The sequence below is a fragment of the Poecilia reticulata genome, linkage group LG16, assembly GCF_000633615.1.
Source record: "Poecilia reticulata strain Guanapo linkage group LG16, Guppy_female_1.0+MT, whole genome shotgun sequence".
Taxonomy (NCBI): Eukaryota; Metazoa; Chordata; class Actinopteri; order Cyprinodontiformes; family Poeciliidae; genus Poecilia; species Poecilia reticulata.
The window spans coordinates 17,075,669-17,086,438 of NC_024346.1; the positions used below are offsets into that span (position 1 = coordinate 17,075,669).

Genomic DNA, 10,770 nt, shown 5'->3' on the forward strand with positions numbered 1-10,770 from the left:
ACGCTCCTAATGACGTTGTAAATGGCTTAATGGACAAAATAAGAGCAGAAGCTTCTTAAAGAGACAGAGGCCCAAATTCAAGGCTTTAAATTGCAAAGTCAAATTTCTTTTGAGGTATGTTTGATATATACAGCCTTTTTACAACAAGTGAATGCAACATCGTTACTTGATTGTGCTATAAAATGGCACTATGTGCCTGGAAAATGCGTAATACTGCCCCTCTAACTTAATACGCATCAGGAATCGGGAATAGGAGCCGTGAACATCAAGTAGATTTAATTTAATTGAAGAGGCTCTTAGATTAGATTTTAAGCAACTGTTAAGTCATTATTGTTGATAATAAATGAAGCTGTAAATAACATCTTTTTCTGTTTTTTATCTTGTTGCAGAGTTCCAAGAAGAACTTATGAGCTAAGGCGTGCAGTAAAAGCTGTTAGTCAGATGCAAGAAAAAGATGTGGACCAAAGAAGCTGCAGCTCAGAGGACAGTTCTAAAGCCTGTGACCAACTCCAGCAAATCACTACTACAGACTCCAGGACTTTCAGCCATCAGTCTGATGATTCTTGCCAATCTCTTTCACAAATATCTTTAGCCACAGCTCTACGAGAGTCTCCACTGATCCGTTCACCATCTCACACAGACTCTCCAGCACTGCATTCACAGTCTTGCCACAGCTTTTGCCCCCAACTGCCTTCCCCTACACCAGGGCGGGTGGGAGGCAGGCTCGGAGTGTCCTTCTGTTTCTCTCGGAGAGGGCCCAGACTAGAGCCTTCTGCCTCCGTCTTTTTCGACCTGGAGGAGGAGGAGAGAGAGAAGAGAAAACAGATGAAGGAAAGAGTAAAGGCCATAATGGAAGATATCGGCAGGGAACTAGGGGAAGCAGATGAAAGTGAAAAGGACAAGTCTAGCTCTGACAGTGTCTTGCTAAGGGACATGCAGCCAATCCCCGGAGAACTTGCAAGACAAGAGGAACAGATGGAACGTTTTCCTATTTCTGCTGCAGCCAGTGATAATCACAGCCAGGACTTATTAGACTCACAGTCGCAGACCTCAATGACCGTATGTGGCACTGCACTGGCAGTGTCTCACATGGACACCAAACAGAAAGACAGAGTTGCAGAAAGACACCAAGAGACACTGAGAAAGAGGGAGGGAGGTGATTTTCTATATGTGCAAGGCAAAGACGGTTCAACCCGACTGAAATGGCCTGTCAGTTTGCTTAAATTTACCAAGTCTCAACCACAAATCTCCTACAGCTGCAAGCCGCTCTGCACAAATCTTCGACCTGCAGAAAGACTCAGTGAAGATGTGCAAGAGTCGCAACAAAAACTGTTGTGTGTTCTTTCAGGTGAATTATATCCATTTGTGCCATCTGTTCATACAGCAGATGCACATTCCTGTTTGCAAGGACAAGAAAGACATGAGATTAGAACACACAGACAGGAAAAAAATGAGCAACATATCAATGTAGAGACAGAAGCACATCTGCTCCTTGAAAACAAAAACCTTCCATCACCTGAAACAGAATCAGACAAAGTAAGGTGCATGCTAAGTGAGGAAAATTGCGAGGGGGCAGCCCCCCATCCATTTGACCCTACTCAGAGTGACAGCTCTGACACAAACTCACAGAATCCTCCGGGAGGCAGATTAGAGGGTGCAGGAGGGATCAGGAAGAGAGCCATCACAACCCTGAGCTGTAAATTAGAGTCTGTCACCCACCCTGGCACACAAGGGATGTGCATCAGCCCGTCCAGGTGTGAATGTGGGAGTGAGACAATACACAAGTCTGCCAGAGCGCCAGAGTCACATGTGGGTGTCCCAAAAGTGTCACCCAGAAAGAAGAAGACCAACACAAAGAAACACAAACTGGTAAAGAAAAAGAAAAAGAAGGATAACAAAGAAAGGTCCTCAAACAACCAGCAATTAGCAAAGTGCAAAGTAAGGAGTGTTGTCTCTGCAGTTTGTAGAGCAGTAGACACTGAAGAGACATGGGCAAAGAAAAGGAGGCAAAGAAAGAAAAGGATGAGGGGGGTGGCTGGTGCAGGCAGCGACTGTCTCCTGGGGAGATGTGTGGTAGAGCCAGTATCTGTCTCTGTCAGAAAGAGGAGGTCTCATAGGAGCCGCTGTGGTAAATTCAAGTCAGAGCTGGACACTGAGCAGAGAGAACCATACAGCGTCTTCACCAGGCTCACAGACACAGTAGGGGAGAGAGAGCGAGTAGGAGATACAGCCACTTTTCCCTGGCGGTCCCACTTCTCCTTTCGTTCCTTCTCGCCGGGATGCAACTCAACACCGTTTTGGGAAAGGGGTCACCATGGCAACCCCAGGAGTTTCATTGACTTCTGTTACCCTGACAACAGCTGTGGTAGTGGCCCGATGAAAAAGAGAAAACTCTTCCACAGGGACAGAGAATTCATTCATGGTGAGAGCAGGAAATCAGTGAGGCGCTCAGGCTGCAGAGACAGAGGCCTGACTTCAGACCCCCAACAGAGGGAGTGGACAAGAGGTGCTTCTGCTGGAGGCAGTCAGGAGGGCAGGTTAAGGACTGGATGGAGCCCAAAAAATAAATCAGCTGAGTGGGATCATGAGAGAAGGCTTAACCCAAGTCCTAGCTGCTGGAGCAAGAGATATGAGAAGCCAGAGGATGTAGACTGGGACAGGAGCAGCATCGACAGGTGGACTTTTGGCAGTAGTGATAGTTGGGAAGATAGGGAAACAAGCAGGTCCATTTCATGCACCAAGTCAATTTGTGACAACAGAGACAGCCCATGTAGCGCATGGAGGTGTGCAGGCTCAAGGCGGTCAAGTTCAAGGCACCTCTCAAGCCCTGAGTGGTGGGCAAGCCAACATCCTTCCAGCTGCCAGATTGCAATAGGTGCACAGGGCAGTAGATGCCATAGCCCACGTTCCTGCAGCCCCTGTAGCAGTACCAGCTTGTCAGAGCTAAGCTGTGAGTGGAGCAAAAGCAGTACCTGCTCAGGAATCACTGTAGATAGGTTGTCTGTCAGCTCATGCAAAGCATCATCAATATTTGCAGACACCTCTCTGGAGACAAGGAAGCACAGCAACCCCACATTCACTCCCTCCATGTTGTCAGTTTCCCAGTCATTCCCCCAGATATCACGGCTAAAAGGGTCAAACCTCAATTGTGACAGAAATCCCTTACTGCTAAAAGAGACAAGTTCGCAGCTAGACCACTTACCCTCTGCTTCCGATGCAACTAACATCTCAGACACAGCTTCTCCAGAGTTACATCCTAGTAAGACTCTCCCACAGGCAGGGTCCAAGACATTTAATTTACCTCTCATTGGAAAACTTCCTGCAATCCAAAGAAAGGCAAAGGAAAAAAAGGATCTGCTGGAGAGGAATCTGGAAAAGAAGAGAGAAAAGGAAGCCAAGATCCACGAGGCCCTTGGAACAGAGGGTGTCAGTTCAATATGTCCTCTGAACACTGCTGAGTCAAATCCCAGCAGTATCCAAAATCTTTGTCTGCAGGAGATTAGGACAGACGACAAACAGACAGGTGTAGAGACCACTACACCAATCAGCTTTTCAGCAGAAGAGATGGACAAATATCGTGTCCTCCAGGAGCAAGCAAGAGAGCACATGCAGAAAGTCTTGGAAAAGATACAAGAAAGTCCAGATATTCACACACAGACAAGCTACATACATGGCACACGGACAGAGAGTTGTTTTATTCCACAAGAACAATACAAACCTGTCCCCCTGCACAGTCTGATGGAGCCTCAGTTGATTCATCCAGATTTGTTGCAAAGACAAGTTCAGCACTCATTCCATGTCAGTCTCCCACTCACACAGGAGAGCTTTACACACCCTGTGACTCTGGGAGTTCCTAACCCCAATCCACTTCCACCTTCCCCTGCTCTCTCCAATCTTCACCATATCATTTTGCAACACACAGCTCTCTCTATGGACCCCCATGTAGCCTCCTCTTCCAGCACATCCACTTCTCTTCACCCACATTCTTCCCCACGCTCTCCTTCCCTTCCTCATCCTCTTCACTTTACTCCTTTCCCCATCACTTCCCTGCTTCCCTCAATCTTGTTTTCCCATCATCCCATTCCCCTCCTCTCACATGCCCCAGCTTTCCACGCATCCCCTCTCACTTCACTGTCCCCAGTATCCCTCCAACCCTTGAACTCACGGCCTTTCATAGACCAATCATGGCCAATGTCTTTTCAACAGAAGGCAATATGATTTTCACAGAGCTACTGTCATGGTGATTAATCTCTCCTGGCAGCAAGAGGACAAGGGGGAATGCTTAAAGAAAAGTCTGAAATATTTTTTTATTTCAAATTAGGCATTTGTTATTGGTTTCCTCGTATCAGCGCCAACTCTTACTCACATACGCCTTCACAGACACACTTCTATGTGTGCATATACACCAACAAGTATTGACTGATTTCAAATGAAAATTTGTTTCTCCGTTAGCCTCTGTTCTATTGCTGCTGACAGTAGGAAAAAAACAGACTTTGATTCTGTGCTTTGACCATCATTTCTCATTCAGGCCCAGAATAAAAGGAAAAGGTACACCTGCTATTCAAAGACAAGCTGGGCTTGTGTCATCCTCTCTTTTTCCTCCAGAGCTACAGGCAGACCAGCTGCCTTTTGAAGTACCCTTCAATCCAGGGACAGGGTAACAAGAGAAAGTGATAATACTCCCCACTTATCTCCATTTCATACAGGTTATCTGGGTTAGGCTGTGACTTTCAACAAACAGATAACATACCAAGGACCTGAGGGGGATGTGGCACGGCCATTTTAACCTTATGTGAGCTCTCTGTGAGATAGGAGTAATCCTGTCCAAAGACAAATTTACATCATGAAGGACACAGATTTATATATTTGAAATCATTAAAATAAAATATGTTTATACACTAATTAATCCCCACTTAATGCATTTGTTAATAGATGTCCTTTTACAACTTAAAATCTGAGACATGGCGTTTTCTTTTTGTCACACTGCATTTAACAGTTCATGAAGCTGATGTTATATTAAAGTGTGAGTGACAATAAAGGAACTTTCATGCTTTTCCAAATTCTGTCTGACTCTTGTTGATCATGTCATGTTTTGCAAGAACATCTATGTCATGTTTGCCCTCTGACACAGAAGTCCCAACAGTCTTATAACACAGTGGTCCCCACCCTTTTTATTACTGCAGACAGGTCAAGACTTGGAAAATTTTGCTGTGGCCCGGGGGGAGGGGGGTTGGAAGGTGGGGCGCGCGCGTACCATCAGATAAGGCGGTGTTGGTGTTCCCGCTAAAGCCTGAATATGCCCAATTTGGGGTTGTCTTGGACTTTTTATCGCAGCCTGTGGGGTTTACCCTGTCTGGGAACGAGAATACAACCTGCTCAATGTGACAGGTAGCCAATCAGAAAGCGCGGTGATGTAAGAACAGAGGGGAATCCCAAACAGCCGACATATCGACATATCGCGCAACTGAGAGTCTGGTGGATATCGGAAATAATATGTGGAAATGTTTATTATTATATGTAAAGATCCTTATTATATACGTTTATGTTTATTCAGTTAAAAATGTTAACAATGAAAAAACACAGTCACCTCCAAATCATAGTGCAGCAAATAGAGCGGCTGCTCCCRTCGTCTTTTATCCACWGCCTTTTCTTTTTGTTACATCTTTTATCTCTTAAAATGACTCCACAAACTATCACTATTGTTTCTACATCGTCATCCGTGTTTGGTTATTCTAAATTCCCGTATGCTATGTTGGGGGTTTTGTGGATTCTCTTCTGGAATCGGGATGTTTGTGATTGGAATCGGTTCGTGTGGTGTGTTGCTCCTGTCGTGTGGCTGGAGACACGAACCGATCCAACCTGTTGTACTTTTATCAGCTCAGTGGTCACAGAGGTTTAGAGAATCGGCCGACAATTCTTAAATCTTGCTGTCTAAACCAGACTTAAGACTCACAAGCTCTACTCCTCTCGACCACTTCCCAAACGCTCTCTGACTCTGGTCGCTATGGTAACGCGTACATATCCCTTCAAAATAAGATACAGATGCACCATAAAAACGAACATTTTACTTTCATGAAAATTTTAACTCACGATAATGACAAACGGGAGCCCTGAGCTTGTTTCTCTGCAACGAGACGGTCCCATCTGGGAGTGATGAGAGACAATGACACCCRAAGTGTTGCTTAYATGCACAGCGTGCTTGGTCTCTACATGGCGAAGCAGTTTGAAGGCTTTGTTGCCTCATTAGCAGCCGGACGCCACATTGTAATGTGGGACTCACCTACCGGTCCGGGATAAATCCATTCTCCTGTCTCTTCTCTGGGCCTTTTCCCCTTTGCAAAGAAACTTTCCAAAGACATCTGATCTGTTTCTTACTCATTTTGCTGCTTGTGGGCTCAATGTTGGCGCGCAAGTAACCGAGAGAAWCCGGTTAAAGGATTTTCAAAATAAAAGATCCTCCAGACTCAAATAATACATAAAACGGAAATATTTCATTATTTTTTGCGCGGCCCGCAAAAAATAATTGGTCCACAGACCGGGGGTTGGGGACCACTGTTATAACACACAGTAGCTAATGCTGTTCTCCATTTACTTCAGAAATTGGAAGTCTAATAGGCAGTACATCCAACTTCAGTATGTTTTGGTTGTAAATCCAAAGAACCACAGGATTTGCTCATTCTTTTGCTTAGTGATTAGGGTAACACTCGTAACACAATATGCTAATCTTACATGGCTGCATTTAATGCGCTTAAAAACAGCTAGGCCTGTCACGATCAATTTTGCTGGATGATTAATTGTCTAAAAAATTATTGCGATAAACGATAATATTGTTTCAAGACCTTTTGACACTGATTTAATGGAAATGACTAATAATGCATGCAATTTCCTGCCATGGATAGATACACTTTATTTTCAAAAGAACACATAACACTGGAACTGATAAACTAAGTGTTAACAGTGTTAATGGATTCTCAGTCTCCATTAACAAAAAACGTACTTGAATAAAAACTAAACAACCTAAAGCCAAAGTGGAAATAAATACTGCATTCAACCAAAAGAGTGCAGATTATGAAGTCTGTATTGGCATTCAGTAATCACTAGATTTAAAGAGAAGATGGGCACATCCGACTAATACAATAGTTAATACCACACGATTTTTTTTACCCCTATTTTCCCCTTATGACAATCTTAGATCGTTGACCGATCTAAGATTGTCGTTGATGATTTCGTAACCGATCATCCTGTAGTGTCAGGTGTGTTACGGTAGATCGTCCTGGCCGCTCCGATCTAAATCAGGGGTTTTCCCCGACTGGGAGCTTTAACGCTGAATGTGACAGGTAGCCAATCAGAAAGCGCGGATTCTCCTCCGTGCTTTCTGAGGGGAAATTACGAAGGGGAATCCCAAACAGCTGACACGGCGCAACCCGAAGTTCAGCGGACATCGGAAATGATATGTGGAAACAACATTAATGTTTATTCAACATTTTGTGCAAAGAATATAGAAATGACAAGTGAAGGAGTTGGAGCCAAACTGCTACCGCAGATGATAAACTCCGCAAGTTTTCAGCTGTTCTTCGTTAACGTGACATAAATAGGTTATAATGATTTTCATTAAGTCAGGACTTTACGCTGACTCTAGCCACATGCATCACAGGTAGATTCTAGTAAAGCATTGATTAATGCCCGATTTTGAAATTAGTTAACTGGACTTGTAGCCGTTATTTTGTGTCATTGTGGCTGGACACCACACGGCACGACGAACCCGATCAAACCGTTATACCTAGCATTTCTGTCGGCTAATGTGTAGTCTGGTTTTGAAAATGGGCCGACAATCGGCCGACAACTCATGTAGTGTGCGCTGGACATTACACTAAAGAAATGAGGAAGGGATTTGTCAGTGGAGAGCACCGGAGTTTAGTCTTTTTTTCATTCAGTGTCATCAACAGAAAGAAAAAAGGCAGGAAGAGACGATATAGCCGATAATTAAAATGAGGTCGATAGGTTTAATTTATTGTGCGATTAATTGATTTATCGTTTATCGCGACAGGCCTGAACACAGCAGTAACATATTGAACTATAAATAAGAATCTGATCTGTATCCAATTAGATTCCTAATTAAGACATTTTTAAAGAACTGGAATAAAAGTCCTTGAAGCTCAACTCCACTTTGTTCCCTTACTACTGTCTTAGACTACATGTAAACTGTAACTACAGTAAGCTATGTGGTCACAATCTGCACACCAATTAAAAATGAATCAATATATTTTCACATGAACACCTTAGAAGACTGAATTAAAGCCATGCCCACTATTGTGTTGATATACACATACTGTTACCAACAAACAAAGAAAGCCTTGCAGAATCTGGCTCTGCAATGATATTCACAGTTAAAGGAGAGATTTGTTCCACATGGTTTGCTCAGTTTTTTTTGCGAAGGAGAACTATATAGTGTCCAGCTGAAAAATCAGTCACTACATTTTGTGTCTCAAAGCAAAACTCTAAGTAGAACATTCTTTGCTGAAAGTTGTCTGCATATTGCTAACTGAAACAGTACTGAAATGTGCCATGATCCAAATTATCAACAAGCTATATTAAAACAGAGCATAAACATATGCTCTGTTTTAATATGGGCAACCTGCCCATGAAAACATCAGCAAAGTCAAGGTATGAATTTACAGAAGACTGTGAATGTTGAATCAGATATTTCTTGAGAAATAAATTATGACTTTATTGATAAATTCTGGAGTATGAATTCAGGCTTAATTATTGGTATTTTGACACAATTGGGTGTTCCAACAGGATCACACAATACATATCAAAACTTGTTTTGAACTGGATGCAGCAGGTAAATATGAAGCTTCTGGAGTGATTTCAACTTTAGAAACAAATGATGAAGCAATCCACATTTTAGAAGATGTTGTAAGGTAAGAAGTACAATATCTTACCTTTCTGAACATAGCCTGTCTTGCAATGGAGCAGCAAATCAAAGCTGTCCTGCAGAAACTCCCAGTGGGACAACATGTCTCTAGCTGTCAATAACAATGGACAAGAAAGACTGCAGTAACTGGGACATCAGTGGTGGTGAGTAAACTAAATGGGATACAATCACAATAACGATGCAGAGCATGCAACACTGATGAAATGCGGTGTGTTGCTTCATTGCATTTTAAAGCTGCTGAGGTTTCAAGCATATATGAGAATGATTTAAAGAAGTATCAGACTGGGGCTCTGTATCACTAAATGACTGTTTATGATTTACCCAGATCTGTATTGGGAACAAAATCTTTTGATGGGAGATTATACATGCAAATCAGTTCTGTGGTGAAACATGCTTAAAAAGCAACAAATATGCAACATGCGAGGTTGTTACCACCTTGTATGTGCGAGTCAACCAACTTTTGGTTTTGTGTTTTTCATTTGAAGCAGTATTTTCCTCTGACATCTTGTCACAGAGTGAATGTGTACAAAGTAGAGGTGTGCCGATCGATCGGTCGATCAGATAGCAGGTAAAGCAGCGCACAGCTACAAACACTCACCCGGATTAGCATGACGGTCAGAAAGCTAAACAAATAACCCGCAAAATTATTTAAGTCTTCGAGCTGCGATGAAAGACGCTGGTTCTGCTCTCGCTGTTTGTAGCTGTGCGCTGCTTTACCTGCTATCTGATCCTCCATATGTCTTTTTTACTGCAGTGAGCCTCGGTGTAGCCAAACACCTCAAGTATGGCATTGTTTTTATGTTGTATTAGCTTCGTTGTGTTGATGCATTTTGACGTGCTTCAATTTTCCGCCGCAACACGCAAACTTCCCCATTCACTCAGTGCGTTATAGTTCCACATCGCTTAGGATTTGTTTCTGCGCGTTTACGCAGTGTGAAGGAAAGAGGAGACCAGCTGCACAGGCAGGCTGCGAAATGAGATGCAGGTGATCAGTATCGGCAACAAGAGCCAATGATCGCCGATCACCGATCATGCACTTTTTCACGAAAATCGGCCAATTATGATCGGTGACTGATCGATCGGCACACCACTAGTATTACCGATAGCAGTACAATTTGCAGAATGCCTGTTTTGTTTAGTTTTCTTCTTGGAATAAGTTATTAAAAACAAGTTTTTGTCTAAATTAAGGTGAATTCATGGTTCCTTTTTCCACATAATGTAACCCGTAGTGTTTATGATAAAAAAATTATAATAATTATATGATCAGTATCGGTGATCAGTATAGGTGATCGGCCCTCATGGGTGATCGGTATCGGTATCGGCAGGAAAAAACCTGATCGGCACATCTCTAGTACCGAGCCAACTACATTTGTATCATCCCAGGTAAAAATAAAATAAAAAAATAAAGGCTGTATTGCAGTAGCAAATCTTCCACTGAAAATTGTAGAATGATCCAACTTTTAAATTGAGTGAACTAAATCAATGAGGAAAAAAATCCATACAAGTAATAATAGTTTTTAAACAATCACTGTAGATACAATTATTGGCACCCTTGCTGTTACTAATTTGCGCAACCACCTTCTGACAGTAGAGAAGCACTCAGTCCTCTCATAACATTTCACATTGTTGGAGCATATAGGAAACAGGATCTTTGACATTCCTCTTTGGAGGATCTCTCTTAATCGTTCAGAACCCTGCATCTTATTTCATGATTTCTTCAGCTCTACTCAGCTTTCTTTAGTTCTGGGAACTGGAATTGCCATGAGAAAAGATTAATTTTGTGTCTTTTTGAAGCATTTCTACACAGATTTGACAACATATTATAAATCAAT

The 10,770-nt window shown here is 42.7% G+C and overlaps 1 protein-coding gene across 3 annotated transcripts in view; it reads left to right on the forward strand.

Moving 5' to 3' along the window:
• znf804b (zinc finger protein 804B) overlaps positions 1-5,060 on the forward strand; it is a 67,734-nt gene extending 62,674 nt beyond the window's left edge. For 2 of the 3 annotated variants that reach the window (XM_008432595.2, XM_017309726.1), the window contains one exon: positions 390-5,060. In XM_008432595.2, the coding sequence (XP_008430817.2) occupies positions 390-4,218 (3,829 nt within the window). In that variant the 3' untranslated portion in view covers positions 4,219-5,060. The remainder of the gene's footprint in view (positions 1-389) is intronic. The other variant, XM_017309727.1, reaches the window with a different exon arrangement.
• The last annotated feature ends 5,710 nt before the right edge of the window (positions 5,061-10,770 follow it).